The sequence below is a fragment of the Gouania willdenowi genome, chromosome 6, assembly GCF_900634775.1.
Source record: "Gouania willdenowi chromosome 6, fGouWil2.1, whole genome shotgun sequence".
NCBI lineage: Eukaryota > Metazoa > Chordata > Actinopteri > Blenniiformes > Gobiesocidae > Gouania > Gouania willdenowi.
Window position 1 is genome coordinate 33356929 of NC_041049.1, and position 18820 is coordinate 33375748.

Genomic DNA, 18820 nt, shown 5'->3' on the forward strand with positions numbered 1-18820 from the left:
TTATTGATGTGTGGTGAGGTTAATGGCTGGTGAGGCACACAATTTTTATAGAATCAGATTTACAGAAATATGATCTCATGAGCTTATTCATAGGATTGCTTGATTTTCAGAGTTTAAAAAGCCCATGATTTAATCCCTCCGTACACAAATGTCCATTACTAAAAAAATTGATTCCCCCCTTTAACTCATTCAGTGCCGTTCATGTCTATAGACGTGAATTCTGTTTTTTGGCTGGGGTTGCTAGGAGATAGTGTGACGATGCTTTCCTGTGAATATCTAACTTGTACCATGATGTAGTGACCAACTGGTGACATGTAGGTGGCAGCAGCGCACCTTTGAATGAGAGATCACCCGTGATGTGCAGATCACAGAGGGAGAGGAAAGGAGTTTACTAGACAGAAAATGGTGCTACGAGAGTTGATGCTGAAGTTCCCACCAGCTCACAGCAGCGCACACTCGATCAGAGCATGTGTGGAACTAAGTGGAATGTTGAGTGTGGCGATGGTGAAAAAAACAATCAAAAAACGAGGCAAGCGGTGACACTCGGCATGTCCAGGAGGAGGAGGAAGTTTAAAAAGGAAGACGTTTTTCTCAGCTTTTTGTCACAAACTGGGGATTTGTGTGAAACTTGCCTCTATTCAACTGCTGATTACAGAAGAACAAAATAAACTAGAAAAAAATAATTTTTTCTGATGAAAGTAGAGAGTCTAATATTTTCGAATTTGTCATAGTACAAAACTTTTTGTGGGTCTTTAAAAATGAGTTAAAATGCTCTAAAACGGCGAGCACTGAGTGGATAGAAATTTTGAAAATGGCTGGCAGTGAATGAGTTAATTAAGGTAAGAACACCAGCGAACATGGGCTTATTTCACAGCATGCAGCACAGTTCATGAGGAATTGTTTGTGAGGCAGGAAGGCTGCTTCCCTCATGATACATCTCTCTTTATACTTGAACAGAAAATGCACAAATTAAGCTATTTTACCTGAGAAATAATACAAATAGTTGAATTTTGAGGAAATGAAGAGACCAGCTACTTTTGTGCAACATCCCTTTTTAATTCAAACATTTCTGGCTATGGATTACCATACAGCAAATACATAAAGTACAAAAGTCCTTATTAACATCTAGTCCTTCCAGTTGCTCTGCTGGCTATGTATTCGTCTGTGACTTCTTTTGTTTGATTATTGACACAGCTGTGTTAAAGTCATCAATACAAATAGAAGAGACCATGGCTAATGCTGTTGTCCAGAGAAATGATCAAATCCTGAATTATATGTCTGTTACCTGATAGTTCAGCTTATGTAATGAAATTACACCAGAATAATATATATATATATATATTTTTTTTTTAAGAAAAAAAACAAGACAGCACAGGCAATGTTTTAGGCAGACCTTAATCCTGCTATTACATTACTAAAAATTGTCAGATGGTTTGTTCCACTTAATTGTGTGATTGCTTAGTTCAGTCAGCCTCTGATGATTCTGACAGTGGTGAGGGTGAGAGTCTGGTCAAGTTCCACCACTGTGTGTGTGTGTGTGTGTGTGTGTGTGTGTGTGTGTGTGTGTGTGTGTGTGTGTGTGTGTGTGTGTGTGTGTGTGTGTGTGTGTGTGTGTGTGTGTGTGTGTGTGTGTGTGTGTGTGTGTGTGTGTGTGTGTGTGTGTGTGTGTGTGTGTGTGTGTGTGTGTGTGTGTGTGTGTGTGTGTACAGCATCCAGCTGCTAAGATGACAGAATCCCAGTAAACCCCTCATGTTTTATGGTTCGTAGCAAAATATTAATTCATAAGTTTTGGGCAGTAATGTGTTCTAAGACCTAAGATAACTCAAAATGCCCTATAATAGAGCAGGAATGCTGGGAGGTTGTTACAGTCATCTTGGAGAACCTACTACGGATCATCTGTGAATAAGGGCCTCCTCAGATCCTTGAGCTCATTCATGGTAATTCCATGAATTCAATATTTTTTTTTAATCTGGAGATTGTTCTCCATGACACTGATTGGCTTTTGGTCGTTGTTGCCCTGCTGCAGAATACATTTGGCACCTATCACACATTTCTAATGGACAGAATTTTCTAATTTAATACGAATTTATCTAGAACCTTTTAGTTAAAGGTAATTATCACCTTTGAAATTATTTGCCCCATTGACTGTTGAGTTCTTGGTTTCCATTGCGCCTGATGGCCAGGAGAGCCATCAAATGCGAGTGTAAAATATTTCTAGCTAGGAACGTAATCTGTACAGCTGTGTTAAGTTGTTGGTTCTCATGGAGGAATGTTGCTCTTGCTGATATATGCCCTCGATGTCCAATACAATTTGGGTTTTTCTTGCCCTTGACCAAGTATTACGGTGCTCTCACACATACAGTATAGTCCGGTGCAGTGAATCTGCAACATTGTTGCATTTTAATTTGGTCCAGTCCGCTGTAATACATGCTATTTGCCAAGCACACCAAACATCACGTAGGCAAAACGGTCAGTCACCTATTGGGCAGAATACTTCCCCAGAAATGTAAATGATTATGATTCAAAATAAGCCATAAACGCAGTGAGTATGGAAATGTTTGTGACGTGTCTGTCTGTGTGTTCCTTCAGAACGGAGGAGCGCTGAGTGTGTTCATGTGTGTGCATGCTCGTTGCCGTGACAACATTGTTTGATTGCTGTGTTTTGCTGCCCAGTCACTGACAGTTGCACCATCACGTCCTATATTTGGTCCCTCTTTCTATTTTTTAAACCAAACCTCGCAGATACATCATTAAAGGTGCAGTTTGTGACTCTCAGACCCCTATCTCTCCCTCCCTCCCCGCTGCTCTCTTGCCCTGCCTCCAAACTTTCCAAAGTCCCTCCCTCAGAGGAGCTAACAAACTAACGTTAGTCCGACAGCAACATTACAGTAATATAACATGCTCTATTAAAAGCATATTACTGTAGCGCTTCTCTCTCTCTGTGTGCACATACCTCAGCAGCAACACAGTGTCACTTACAGCAGCCACACGGAGGCTGCTGCGCACACATGAACAAACACATGCACTACAGAGTTCTAGTGTAACAATTACAAATCAAACATAATGTAAATCAAGCAGCAGTAAATACCTTTCAAGCAGAAAAGTCACCAATTCCATCTTCTACTCCGCCAGACCATACACTGTAAAAAAAAGACGGTGCTCCAGCCCCCGGAAGGGGGCGGGGACAGTGAGCAACAGCTGTCAGACAGTCCATTAAACACAATCCTGGCTCTGATTGATTCTTTGTGCTCGGTCGCGATGCAGTCTGGAAATCTGCCAAAAGCAGCAGGGGGGGCTCAATGAGCTTGTTTTTTTTCATACAAACTACTAGTTTCATGTAAAACTGTCCTTACATAGTGACAGCGTTAGCAAATATAACAGAAAGTCACTTTTATAAGAGTTGCAGACTGTACCTTTAATAATAATTCAAAATAATCCATAATCACATGATCCCACAACCTGCGCTAATGTGCAACATAAACACAGCTGATGCCGCTCCATCTCAGACCTGTCCACTCTAAGAGGTGTCATGTCACTGCTTACTTACCGGTAAGGATGTATAAGGTGTGAAGAAGTGGATGTATGGACAGGTAAAACATAGAGCAGTCAGGTGTGCAGCCATCTCTGACCATGTGAACAGTATGAGGAACAGAGAGACGTGACATAAATGAATAATGCGGGAGTAATACGGAAAAAGTGAGGAAATGTTTGTTACATGTTTGTTTGTGTGGTGACAAAGCAGGTCTGAAAATGGATGGATGGATATTTGTGCGTGTGCTGCCTGCTGGAGTACTGGGTTGTGTGTGTGTCCATGCTTGTTGCCTAGGCAACAGTCTGTGTGTTTGCTGTGTGCCGCCTCTGCCCTGTCATTGATGAAGTTGCACTGTCACAATTGCTCTTCAACTTAAAGTCCTATATTTGGTCCTGTTTGCTTCCTCACATGGTTAAAAACCACACCATGCTTCGCTTGAGCCAAACCGAGACCCACAGAGGACCAGAGTTTGCATATTTGCTCTGCACCAGAGTTCGAGTGACCTCTTACATATTGCAAAAAGCTCGGACTATCCGAGGAAGTGAAGCATGTTGTGGAGCAAAGAGGTATGTGTGAAAGCACTCTTAAAGTCCTTGCCAGTATCAATAATAAAACTGTTGTTCTTCAGTATGCTTTTAATTTTTTTTATAGCCTTTTTCAAGCTTTTATTTAACCAGGAAAGTATCATTGAGATCAAGGATCTCATTTTCAAGGGAGTCCGAGAAGCACTTGCTCAAGGTCCTACAATGCAGGCCCACAGTGGATTTAAACTGACAACCTTCCGATTACAAGCTCTCTTCCTTAACCACTAAGCAACCACTGCCTTGCCTAATAAGTCAAACCCAGTTTGAAGCCTCCTCCAGCTGTTTTGTTCTACCTTTTTATAACTGTTTCAGATTTAAATCTATAATAAAATGTGTCTATTTTTCTTTTTCTAGACGCTGCAGGTGCTGGTTCAGGGTGAAGGTCCAGATGTTACACCAGTAAAAGTGCTCAACTGTGACACAATTTCACAAGTAAAGGAGAAAATCATCGAGCAGGTTTATCGGAACTTGCCGTACTCGCTGAGGCCCAAAGTCGACAGCGTGATTCTGGGTTAGTGAGGCCTCGTCACGGGTCCTTGGGTCAACAAGTTTTTTACTGTACTGTCCATGTTGGTGATCTTCAGACCTCAGAAGGTTCCCAGTCATTCAGCTCATGGTATTTCCTGTAACCATGAGGCACATCCTTTTATGTCGCAGTTTGAAATGTTATTACGAAAAGTGCTTCATAAATAAAATCGGTTACAGATAACAGCCAAAAGTTAACATAAAGCTACCAAAGTCTTTGATACTATGACAACCAAAATTCCGATACTGATATACTTGTTGATTACTTCACAGCTAAAGTATTTCCCTTGAAATTTACCCATTTTCCCCTCAGGGGTAGCGGTGGGCTGCCGCTTCTAGAAACAATTTGGCGTTCAGGTTCTTGCTCAGAGACCCAAATGTTTGTTCTCTGCTGGAATAGAACACAAACGCTCTAGTCCTCCAGCTGTCTTCACTGACAACTAGGCCACCACTCCCCATGATAGGAGGTTTTTGTGTGCTTTACATCTGTAACACCTGGTCACTGGCTTACAGCTATACCGACAGGGTGGTTAGGATTTTTTTATTTCCAAGATAGCTCTCAAGATAGCTTTACTTGTTTTTAGTACAATTTTACTACTCTAACAAAATAGCAATGGATTGACCACAGACAACTTACTCTGAAAATACTAACTCTATATCACCAGATTTTGATTGGCTCATTTATCCTGCATCTTCACACTTAACTAAAATGTTCTCATGTCAAAATGAGCCACCATATGACAAATTCATTTAATTTATTTTTGCTTTTTGATTTGTGTTTTTTTTATTTTTTTATTAATTGATTTGATTTCATTGAATGATGTGCAACAGAATTATAGTTTTACTCCGCCTGCCTTTGTTTGTATTTATACTTAGTCAAGTTTTGAAAGAAATTAACACTTGCAGCATAAAAGCATAATTTCCGTAAAGATTCAGAAACAATCAAAACATGTTAAAATGTCCTATCAGTAATGTCTTAAATATTCCTGTCTTCTAAACAGAGTGGCGCCCTGGTTCAACCGGGCAGATTTTGTCCGACCTTGATCTGACGTCACAGAAAGAGGGACGGTGGAGACGCATTAACACTCTGGCACACTACAACGTGAGTACGGTCACAGGGAAACATGAACACTGCGCAAAAAACCCAAGAATCGAACCCCGAATATTCCAAGATATGAGTCAAATACGGTGATATCAACATGGGATACTCTCCGAACAGCAGTTGAAGTCGATGTGATGTTCGGAGCATGTCAAACTCCGGATATGGGAACACTTTTATACTTGCCATATCCCGGAGTTCAATTCTTCCCAGATACTCTCCCCGGTCATATCTGAAGTCCGAACACCACTAGTATTTTGATTCCGAATACTGCACTGATACTCTCCCCGGTCATATCTGATGTCCTACAAATTATTTCAGCAGTCTGCATATTTCAGTATACAATTCATGGCCCATAGGGTGACTCACCATACCCAGGACAGTTAAATGCAGTGTCCCTAACTCTATACGAGGTCCACTTAAAACTTTTTCCCCTCTGTACCAATTGTCTCATCAAAAATGGCAGATCTACATTGAAGATAGAGACTATCAAGATCAATATTAAAAACAAAAATCACTTAGTGCACATAACATTTTATTCTATCACAATAAAATTAGAATGAGTTAGAAAAAGAAACACACACACACACATATATCACAGAAACAAAATTTTAAACATCTCTATCTGAGTCTTCTTCCACCTCACTCACATGCAGATAGATAGATGTTTTATCTGAATTAGGGCGGAGCCTTTTTGAAAAGTGTCCAGAGTCTGTGCATAAGTGAGTGGATCTTGGCTCGACACTTTTTTTTCTGTTATTGCCCAGTGCTTTCTGGCAGGTTTCCATCATCTCTGACAGTTGTGTTGCTCGCCACTTTGGTAGAGGCAAATTTGTAAACAGTTTTTTCTTCTGGAGAGGGGATCCTCTGTCCCACTTTGACCCATTCCTTGAAAAGCTGTGTGACAAATGGGAAGAGAGGTCAGTATCCTGACCATTTTTATTTCAGCTGTCCTAACATGAACACAAGACCCACTTTAAATATTTAATCCGATACGTTACTTGGCTACCACAGTGTAACAAAACAATTATGGGTCATTAAATTATGACAATAAATGATAACAGAAACAAATCCATTGCTGTTATTAATTGTTGTTCCAATTGGTTTATTGATGCATTAACCTTAGCTCAACAGCTTGTCGCAGGCAATTAAAATGTCTTAAAGAGTCACTTTAGAAATAGCCTGTATACACTTTGTTTACAGGTGATTGATAAATACCATGATCAATAAATGCAGCAGTATGGAGCATGGCAATAACACTCGATCTGTCCTGGTGGTAAGAGTCTTCCTACTCTTTACATCCTCCTTGGTCCCATTCAGGTCCTGCTCCTCACTGGCCTCGTAGGATTCTAAAGCCCTGTTGCAGGCTCCTAGTGAATGAAAATGACAACACAAATACTATGTCATGAATTAATACTAAATGTATTATTTTAAGGCATCTGAAAAGGATAATGATCACTCAAATACATTAGCAGACAATTACCAATTAGGTCCCCAGATTAATGTGATCAGACTTACTTCTAACCAGTGTGGCTCAGCATCTTAAATGGCCCCCATCACAGCCATGGTCACTTTTTCATTGTGATCAGAACAGAATCTGTGGTGGTGGTGGAGGTAGAAGATACTCATCATTCAGCAAAACATGTTACAAAAAAAAATCTAACTAACTGTTTTTTGTAATTTTCACAAACAGTGCCAATTCAGAGGGAAAAAGACCAAAAACATACTTGTCCTCTGGCTAGACCTTCCATTGCAGCTCTGTGAGGCTTCTATATGTATGACGGACCAAGCCCTGTATGGATATAAATACAGTGGTGATCAAATGTGTGCAATGTAGAGGAGAGACATAAATACATGCTTGGACATACAATCTATCCATAGTACATGGATTCTCGGACATACAATACACCAGTGGTTCTCAACCTGTGGGTTGGGACCCTTCCACTCTATTAGAGTTTTTTTTTTCCGATTGCTAACAAGTATTGGTTGAAACTGAAGTCACATGTTCAAAACTCTAAACACAGCCTGCACATCCATCAGTCATCTCAGCTCAACAGTTACTCTCATCTCCAAAAGTGTTTCTCACCAACAAAACACTTCATACACGTCTTAAATGAAGCTCATTCAACCACAACACTAACAAATAATCTCATCTAGTCACTCTGAGCACACTGAACTACTAAATACTAACAACAAAGAGCATTACATTGTCAGATACATCAGTATTTTAATACAAAATAAGATCTTTGCACAAAAAAATATAAAAATTACTGTAAACAAAAAAATAATCTAAAGGGTACAATTATATAAAACACAAAATACTATAATCAATATATTTCAAAAACGTTTAGCTGATGTGTTTTGAACAAAGTGTGTTAGCATTTTAAAAATGTGCTGTAAACGTTTAGTGTTTTACAGGTGGTGAACTATTTATAATAACTCATCATTATTAATGATAAAAACTAGTGAGTGAGAAAAGAGTTGATGAATGTTGTTGACTGTGGTCAGTGAATGTGTTTTGTGTGAAAACAATGAAAAATGAGTCAGTTTAGTCCACATGGACTGAGAGATTTGCAGACCGTGTTCAGAGTTTTGAACATATGACTTCAGATTAGACCAATGCTTGTTAGCATTGAAAAAAAACACTAATACACATGAAAAATAGTCACACTGACCAAAAACAAATCTAATATAATAACACTTACCCTCCTTGATCTTAATCGGTCACGTCTGAGCTGAACTCTTCACAGCTGTGATGAAGATGTGGTTTGTACTGAAGCTCAGTAGAAGTTCCCCTGCTACCCTGATTTGCATGTGTATAGCTCACAGCATTTTCATTTACATGTTAAAGCCTCTCCTAGAATTGAGGGGAAAGGTCATGGGGGTCCTCCCCCCAGAAATGTTTTAACAAAAGACGTGCAAATTCCTGCATTCTGGTGAATTTTAGCTGTAAGAATAAGTAAAAAATCTTAATAAAAACGTTGGTACAATAATCTTTCTTCTGTCACAACCAGTGTTGTTCTAGTTACTGAAAAACGTAATACTGTTACTAGTTATTTCATTCACAAATGAACTCAGTTACTATTTTGATTACTTACCCCAAAAACTAATGAGTTACATGAAAAAGTAACTTTTAAGTTACTTTAGAATTAAAGAATGGATTATTTTTTGGGTCATCTGTGTCTGTACAGCTTCATATTAGCGCTGTATCAGAAAAGAATCAACTGTTGATCAACTCTGTGGTGGAGGAATATGGTTAATGAAGCTGACTTGTAATCAGAGGTTCAGAGGTTTGAATCCCTCCTACTCCTACTGTATTAACATTGCTTTGGATAAAAGCCTCTGATAAATGAAATGTTATTGTATCCAACCCTACAGTTTATAATCATTTACATTAACAGTACTAAACTCTGCTCAGTATTAGTTTTTACAAATACCACTCTGACTGAAACACTAAGTATTTTTTCAATAGCAGACCAGCAGAAACTGAAAATGTTACAAGTAATTCTGAAATAAATAACACAAAACAACCTGAATATTATTAAGAATCAAAGATCAAAACTTAAAGTGGCTTCAGCTTCATAAAAACAGTTGTGTTTAGCCCTCAGAATGTTCCTTTACAGCGTAAGTACAAAAACTAGCAACAACGGACAACATAAACAGCTTTTTCCTATAAAGGCATCAAAGAATGTAATGGACTCCAAGATAATCTAAAGAACAACGCAGATTTTCACAGCTTCTCATGGGCAAAGATTGACTTTAGCACAACCATGTACGTAAGCAATGAGACTAATCAGATATAACTGAGGCAGATTGAAACTAAAAAGACAGTTTGGAAGAAAAATCCACAAAATCTAAATTTTTAACAAATAATTCTAATTCAAATACTAAACTTAATACACATTAAACAACTCATACAGATACCAAATAAATCAAATAAAGCAGGCACAATAGACCCCTAAATGATAAGTAATAATAAATCAATTAATAGATCTTTAACATAATTTGTATTGCTTTAAATCAGCAGTAAATTTAATCTTTAACTGATTTGTAAATGTAAAATATCTTCTAATTAAAAGAATACTGTAAATATACACTTTTGAAATTTATGATTTGGCCTTTATAATTTATGTATGTCTTTATCTTTGATTTGACATTCGGAATTATTTATTCCGATTTAAATCATTCGGAATTAAAGTGGTAATTCCCGAACAAGGTTTACATGGAAAACAGGTTTATTCGGCTTTAGATAATTCCACTTTAGGGCTTGGGGTTGGGAAGGCTCTGACTGGACAGGGGGACAGGGGTTTATCAGGAAAAACATACAACAAACATTTTATTGTCGGCTACAACACAGAAGACCACACACGAGAACTGTTTTCACCTTTATTTTGATTGTAGTTTTGAAGCAGCAGCTCAACAATAACACACGGTTTCAGTTTGGACCACGGAGCTGAAGGGAGATATGAACTAATCACTGGTAAAAAAAAAAAAGCCCAGTAAAACTCTGAAAACAATCACCACGAATAAATATTTGCTCCCTGGTAAAGACAGTAGCTCTCACAACAGGTAAAATGATAAACTGGTGATATTACAGCCTGTGAATGCAGTACTGGGACGCATTTACTCAGCCTCTGGGTCCTAGTGCCAGCCATCCGATGAAGCCTGTTACGTTTACCGAGGTTCGTGTGTGTTTAATAAGTCCGTGTGAAAGTCTGCATGTTTATGCCTCCGTCCATCCACTCTTTTCATTATATCCATGTCTTTTAAGGCTCTTATTAAATAGTCTAGGCTGGAGAACGGTCCGTCGCTATCTTTGATTATGTCGTCGCCAGCGCGTCATCGTCGTAAGTCGCACATGCGCAAAACAATACAGATTAAATTAAAGCGGCTTTAACCAAGTTAAGTGTTTACAAGAAAGAGGAATTATCTAATTCGGAATTAAAAACGGAATAAACCAGCCGCATAATTTGGAATTAACTTTAATTCGGAATTAAATTAGCATTAGGAATTATGTGTTTACAAGTTCAGGTTAAAGGGGAATTAAATTTTATTCCACTTTAAAGAGGAATTAAAGCTCCTATATAAACGTGGCCAATGTGCGACCAACCCAGCAAACCAGACAGAGAAGTCCATCTGCTTCCAATTTAACTTCCTGAAATGTCTGTGCAGCGCACTGACGTCCACATTAAATGAGCAAAATTCTCATTTAAATGGGGCGGTCTGCACCACTTCTGCATGCACGCTAATCATTGCTGCAATCTTAGTGAATTCCTCGCAGCAGGTGAGGAAACTGCATCATCAAAGGATTTAGGGAAGCAACTGTTTTACCACCCTTTAGTTCAGATCTTAGTGAATACGGCCCTCAGTCTGCTGGTCTTCTTGAAGTTTCTAAAGTGTCTAGAAGTAGAACAGGAGGCAGAGCATTCAGTTACCAGGCTCCTCCCCTTTGGAACCAGCTCCCAATCTTAGTACAGGAGGCTGCTTCTCTCTCCACCTTTAAAAATAAACTCAAAACCTACTTATTTGCTAAAGCGTATATCGTATAATAGCAATAACCTAAAACGGACATGGTCTCGTTGTTTTGGTCATAATCACCGACCATTACACGTAAATGGTCAACACCTCAGACCGTTACATTCTAAACCTACTTATTTACTAAAGCGTACATCGTAAGCAGACATGGTCCCCTCTGTAGTGATCGCTGAGATGCCTACGTGTGCACAGTACAAGATGAAACCTCATCTGTAGCATTTCAGAGCATGGCATCGATACGAGTATATCGTAGTGTATCATGTTTATCCTGCAGTCTGTGTCTTGCGGCTGAAGCTAGTAGTTCCTGATTAATGGTGCCTTGATGCTGGAGCTGGCAGTTCCTGGTCGATGGTTCATGGTTCAACTAGTCTGGGACACTCAGATGTTCTGCCCTCTATCCTGTTCTGTTCACTAACCCCAACCAGTCGAGGCAGATGACTACCACCTCTGAACCTGGTTCTGCTGGAGATTTCTTCCTGTTAAAAAAATGGGGAGTTTTTCTTCCCACTCTCGCTAAATGCTTGTTCATGTGGATCTTGTTGGGTTTTTTCTTTCTTATTATGCATTTTATATTGTTAAGCACTTTGAGATGAAAGTTGAACTGAATTGAATATTTGACCAGATATGGTGCATATCAACAAAACTCCGGATATGCATCAGAAAAGTCCGTATTCTAGACAGAATCAAAAACTGGATATTTAGGGATTCTGGGTATTTTCACCCTGAGGACATTTCCAGAACACATACTATATATTACAAAATCTAAATACTGTTAGTATCCTAATACAATATACTGTCTTCATGAAGTATATTGGGTCTGTATTTGACCAGATATGGGGCATATCAAAAAAACTCCGGATATGCATCAGAAAAGTCCGTATTCTAGACAGAATCAAAAACCGGATATTCTCGATTCTTGCTCTTTTTACGTAGTGGAAGTTAAAGTCAAGTCTGCTAAATGAACAAGACATGCGGAAAATACACACACACACACTAATAACCTGTTGTGAATGGATAAAGGAGCCAGAGATGATCAATTGGCTACGAGGAGAGAGAAGTGTTTTGGATGCCTAGCTGAACATTTATTATCAACCTTGAAGTTATGATATATCTTCATCGTAATAGTTAATCTTGTTGTTCAAGGCCTAAGAAGAGCTTCTCTGTCCCATGTTAATTCAGTTCGTTTTGACTCCCTCACATTTTTTGAACTCTGTCCCAGTGTTTACTGTTAGAAATTTTCAGATCTGTTGTTTTCAGTTGACTTTCACTGACTTAAAAAAGTCAACAAACACAGGTAGACAAGAGAAAAAGCACTTTGTTGATTTAATTTAAAAAAAAAAAAAAACATTGCGTAGTGTGCCTGCACCATCTGAAAATGTACTGTGGCAAAATAAAATGTTGGATTTCTAAATCCATGCTGAGCACACCTTCATTCACTTTTCCTTTTATAAATCACAATCCACCATAAAGTTTGCGCAGGTGACTTCACTTTATGTCCCGCCCTTAACACACCCACAATCTACCATAAATGACCAATGCAAAGGACCTCATGAATGGTTTTTGCATCTAAACGAGCCTACTTACCAATGGCATTTTGCGCTCAATAATGGCAGAAAAAACAAGGAAAAGGAATTTAAGAGCAAAGTAGAGATGCTTCTCGTTGACGTAGGCCACGAAAAGTTCATTACATATCGTATTGATAGCATGTATACTACAGAGCAAAATGTGCCAGGGGTGAAGAAAAAGCGAAGTGAAGGTGTAGTACTTGTCGTTGTCATGGTACCTACAGAGCGTACCGGTGTCATGTACTGAGAATGCATCCTACTGAGATTGTATATACGCACTACTAAAAAAATAATTTTTGCTAAAAAAAAAAATAATTTATTTTTGTGAATTTTTGTTTTCAAAGTGAATGGACACGTGTTTTATTTGTTTATTGGATTATGTTAGGGTTAGGGTTTTAATCTCAGTACGGAGGTAAACTCAGGTGGGGGCCAGGGCCTACCTGACCCACGCTGCTGGACACCTCACCACTCAACAGTGTCGTAGAGGGAAGGAGACACAGATTTGCAGAGACTACAGAGTAGACCGTAAAGTACAGTTTTATTTGTTTATTAAATGTATAAAATAAGTAGTTAAACAGATAATTGGGAAAAGGTAGTGTAATGTGTTGTGTCCTCAGCCAGTCTAGAGTTTGAAGAGCTGGGTGACGAGGAGTTAACAGGTGTGGTACCGTAGCTGCAGGCCCGGGATCACAGTACTCCTTGAAGTGACCAAGCCTGACCGACAGTGTCCCGTACACACAGAGCGACAATAATATGTAACTACAGAATTATCTCTCCTGGTCATTTCTGGTCAGACTGCCCTAAGCAGGCCAGATACCACAGCACACTGACGGCACACATCAAGGCCTCTGCCTGAGGAGAATCTGCTATTATATGACTACCACTATCAGCAACATACAGGTGCTGGTCATATAATTACAATATCATGAAAAAGTTGATTTATCTCAGTAATTCCATTCAAAAAGTGAAACTTGTATATTATATTCATTCATTACACACAGACTGATATATTTCAAATGTTTATTTTTTTAATTTTGATGATTATAACTGACAACTAATGAAAATCCCAAATTCAGTATCTCAGAAAATTAGAATATTACTTAAGACCGATACAAAAAAAAAGATTTCTAGAAATGTTGGCCAACTGAAAAGTATGAACATAAAAAGTATGAGTATGTACAGCATTCAATACTTAATTGGGGCTCCTTTTGCCTGAATTACTGAATTACTACTTTATTTGACACTCTCTTCTTCAAGAGTGGCTTGACACAAGGAATGCAACAGCTAAAATCCATGTCTTACATACGTCTGTGTGTGGTGGTTCTTGAAGCACTGACTCCAGCTGCAGTCCACTCTTTGTGAATCTCCCCCACATTTTTGAATGGGTTTTGTTTCACAATCCTCTCTAGGGTGTGGTTATCCCTATTGCTTGTACACTTTTTTCTACCACATCTTTTCCTTCCCTTTGCCTCTATTAATGTGCTTGGACACATCCAGTGAACAGCTAGCCTCTTTAGCGATGACCTTTTGTGTCTTGCCATCCTTGTGTCAATGGTCGTCTTTTGGACAACTGTCAGGTCAACAGTCTTCTCCATGATTGTGTAGCCTACAGAACTTGAGTTAATTAGGTGTCTTTAATATTGAACCTCTCCACAATATTCAAATTTCTGAGATACTCAATTTGGGGTTTTCATTCGTTGTCAGTTATAATCATCAACATTAAAAGAAATAAACACTTGAAATATGTCAGTTTTTGTGAAATTAATGTATACATTATGCAAGTTTCACTTTTTGGATGAAATAACTGAAATAAATGAACTTTTTCATGATATTCTATTTATATGACCAGCACCTGTAGATAACACTGAGAGCGCTGAGCAGCAGCAGATTCACTGAGGCACACACACCAAAAGCTGCTTTTCCTCAGAATCTCAGACCGGTCTGTTCCCCAAAACCCTTTGACATAATAAACCCAGCATTTGCATCTGACCTACAGTACAATCCTAAAGTTTGTCTCTGTCTCATTCATCTAAACCCCCACGATACATACTGTGATCAGTAATGTGGGATTTCTTATTCAAATGCTATGTGACACCTTCACTGAGCCTTGCGCTCTGTTTGAAACCCTCCGTGTCGGGAGGTAGCTGTGAGTCCATCATTGGGCCTCATTAAAGCACACTATGTCCATGCTATGCAGCCTCTTGATAGCCACTGTCACGTGGGACGATGTCTCGCACGATGAGATCTTGAAATAAAATGTCACAAGACGTTGGTAGGATTAATGTGGCGACATTTTCCCTTAAGATTCTGACATGCTATCTTTCTGTACCCTCCATTGTTTTTATTTTAAAGGCTGTCATGATGATAATGAACTTAGTTTAGCTGCGTGTTCTAGTTTCAGACAAGGCATTGTCAGTCAGGGGGGACTTTAGCAATAACTAAGGCGCATCGCGCTGGCGGTATCAAAAAAAAAAGGTGACTTGGGGCGCTCTGGGGGGCTAGGTCGGGGGGCTGGCGGTGCGGCGTGCAGTGTCCTCTCGTTGCCCAGGGCAGCCGGGGGTGTGGTCATTGTCCTTGGCGGGCTGTTCCCGGTGCTGCTTCTGTTCTGGGTCCTTCTGACCTGGGGTCCAGTCCCTGCTGGCTCTGGGCCCGCTGGCGTGTGCTCGCCGGCTGCCTGTTCGTCGCGGCTCTGGCCGTCTGCTGGGCGTGGGCCTTGGCCCCTCTGCTGGGGTCTCGGGCGGGGGGCTCTCTGGGCCCTCCCCTCGGGGGATTGGGTGCAGGGGTGGTGGGGTGGATGTTGGTGGGGGGCCTTGGGGTTGGGGGTTGGGGTCGGTGGCGGGGTGCGCTAGGTCTTCGGCTCCTCGGTGCTTCACATCTCACTCTCACTTTACAATAATCAACTTTTCTCCACCCTTCCATTTTTCCACCTCCCTGCTCCCTTCCCCCTTCACCTCCCCCCCACCCCTTCACCCAGGTGTAACACTGCCCTCTCTTTATATATTCTCCCTTTAATAAAGTGTTTCTTACCCTTCCTTAGGGAGGGCTGGTGATGGTCACAATTACGCAATAAAATAAATTCATTTATTTAATTGCAATAACAAAACATGCATTGCTGTCTAAAAAAGATTACACTTCTTGTTGCGTTGACCTTTGACTGTTTGCGGTGATAGTATTCACACGTAATCACCCACACACATCACTCCTCCTTGAGTCACTGTCTCACACACGCATGCAATCTGCCGCGCGCATGCACCCATTCGTCACTTACAGTCACATCCACACACATTTCTCCACTACAGGATGAATAAAGAATATCTATCTATCTGCTGTAATTCATCCATTTTTTTTTTTATTCGTTTCCTCTACAAACACCTCCAATTCTGCTGCTTCAAATTTTTAACACGTACAAAACACTCGTTTAAATAAGGGCGGTCTGCACCAGTTCTGCATGTGCACTAATCATTGCTGGAATCTTAGTGCATTTTGCACAGCAGATGAGGAAACTGCATCACTAAAGGATTTAGGGAAGCAACCGAATTTCTGCCCTTTATTTCAGATCTTAGTGAATTCGCCCCTCAGTGTTTTGTCCCATCCCAATGGTGAGAATTTCAGCTGTGCTTATTTACTGACCAAGGATCACACGCAGCACATGTCTGCAGTCTTTTTCCAACAATGCTGTGTGTCAGAATGAATAAATCATGTGTTAAACCAGTTCACTGTGCACTAAATTAGTGAGATTTGAATTTAATATTGTGCATATTTTTACAGTTCAAGTACATTAACATAGTTCACTAGGAGCCTGAATATAATCCTATTTGCACACAAAGACATACATTTATAACACTGCAGTCTTGGTATGTGATGGCATTTTAATTTATCACCTCACCATCAAGCTCCAAAATGTTTGTGGACAATGATTTTGGGGTTGGGGTGTAGGTAAGCAAAGGGCTTACAGGTTTGCACATGTATTTTATCACATTTGCCCGTGAAATTTGTGCAGCAATCAGACCCCGTTTTGTACATAGCAAGCTTTTTAAATGAGGCCCCTAACCTCTAATGTTTACAACACAGATGTTTGGAAGTCAAGAACACTATTCTCAGTATTCTTGAATCTCTCCATCCACCAGCATGTGGAAGGTGTCTGGTCCTTGTTTGTTTTGGTGAGCTACTGACACCAAACATCTTCTTGAAGGAAAATTGATCCTTAGAATATAAAGGTCACCAACAAATTCCCTCCTCCTTGCCAACATGAATCCACTCTTGCTCTCTTAAAAGCTGCACTTAATTCATCCAAGCTGCAGTTGATCATTGGAATAACCAGCTGTGTTGAAGTAGTTCTATTCACTGTGTTAGTAGTGTTAATAATGGGTGGGCACCAGGGTAAATTGTCCATAAAGACTCCAGTAAAAATCAAACTGCATTAAAAACTAACTGTGAAGTTGTGTTACTGTCTAACCGAGGACTGCTATTTGTTTTAGGTACGAGACAACGCCACATTGGTTTTGTCCAAAGTCCTCCACACTCAGCAAAACTACGACCAGAACCAGGAAAACCATGAAGAGAGTATGTATTGGAAACACTATAGACACAAGAAACATTGTCATTTCACTGAGCCTAACAACAGACAAGGTTATAATAGTTTGGGATTTTTCCATTAGTTTTAGTTCTTATTTCGTTTTAACTTTTTATGTTTAAATTCAGTTATTTTGTATTAGTTTTTTTAGAACAGATTTGCTGGTTTTTATTAGTTTTTATTTTTTGAAAGTGCTTACTTTTTGGGTTGAGTTTTTGCTAGTTTTAGTGTTATTTTTTAGTTTTTTGTAAATTGGGGTATTTGTCAGGTGTAATACTAAAAATTGTACAAAATGTGTGTAATACTGCTACTGAGGCTAGTGTAGTGTGCACAGTGAAACTTACTTGCTTCCACTATAAGGTACTGTTAGTGTTGACAGCCATCAATTTGCCAACCGACGGGTCGCAGCTTACTTCCAGCTGTCATTGGGCACTATAGGGGGGTACACCCTGGACAAAAAATAAATCATTTGTTCTTCCAGATGCAGATTTGTATTGAGTTTTAATGAGAATGTCTGCTTGCAAATGTTTTTATTTTTTTTATTTTATTAAAATACTCAGGAGTGAAAGACATTTCTGTATTTTCTTGCAAAAAAAGACTATGCATTACTGATTCCGTTCCAAAAAAGCACGTCAATCAAATAGTATATGTAACTTTTTTTCCATCTAAACACGTCTCTTTTGGATGAGGGATAAAGAATCTTAAACTAAATATGTTAAAAAGCTAATTTTGATAAGGCATGAAACAAAAATTTGGAAAATTGGGATTTGTTTTTGTTTTTCTGAAACTTTTGAAGAGTTTAGCCTAACTGAGCACATCAGTGATGAATCTGTGCTCCTTTGTCTTGTTTCTCCCAGGCTTTTATTAGTCTCATTGAAGATGGTAATACACCTCTGTTTATGTATGACACTTTAAGATTATGCTGAAATAGTTAGCACTTTGATCTCCTTTTTTGTGTGTGTGCTTGTAAACAGTGGGTCCTCTGTGGTTACTTTGTTATTCATATTCGCTCAGTGTCTTCCCATTACTCTGCTGAATGAGTTGTGCATGAATAAATAAGTGAAGGTACCAGGACTTAGTTCGGTGTCTTTCCCAAACAGGAAATGCTTTGTTAGAGGATGATAAAGTTTTCCACTTGGTGCGACCGGCAGACGAACTGGATGAGATCAAATCGAAACGGGGAAGCATAAAGGACAAGTCCATGACCAAAGCCATTACAGAGATCTACCTGACACGACTTCTCTCTGTCAAGGTATGACATGGCTGCTTTCACCCATTCATTACTTTTTGCTTTTGTTGTTTTAAATGAAAAATATTTTAAAAGTCACTGCTTTTATTTTGAAGGAGAATTATTTCTGCATGGTGCTAAAGATGCACAATTATGAATGTATCCCAAGCATAACCTTT

The 18820-nt window shown here is 39.4% G+C and overlaps 1 protein-coding gene and 1 long non-coding RNA gene across 2 annotated transcripts in view; one reads left to right on the forward strand and one right to left on the reverse strand.

The window, feature by feature from the left end:
* Nucleotides 1–18820, forward strand: part of plxnb2b (plexin b2b) — a 275822-nt gene that overhangs the window by 242240 nt on the left and 14762 nt on the right. The window contains exons 29-32 of the mRNA XM_028448556.1: nucleotides 4471–4627; nucleotides 5643–5743; nucleotides 17319–17403; nucleotides 18514–18665. Of these exons, the coding sequence (XP_028304357.1) occupies nucleotides 4471–4627; nucleotides 5643–5743; nucleotides 17319–17403; nucleotides 18514–18665 (495 nt within the window). The remainder of the gene's footprint in view (nucleotides 1–4470; nucleotides 4628–5642; nucleotides 5744–17318; nucleotides 17404–18513; nucleotides 18666–18820) is intronic.
* On the reverse strand, nucleotides 7258–8493 carry LOC114464415 (uncharacterized). The gene is made up of 3 exons (XR_003674197.1): nucleotides 8446–8493; nucleotides 7468–7532; nucleotides 7258–7337 (listed from the first exon to the last, which is right to left on the reverse strand). It is a non-coding gene; the product is annotated as an uncharacterized LOC114464415 (long non-coding RNA).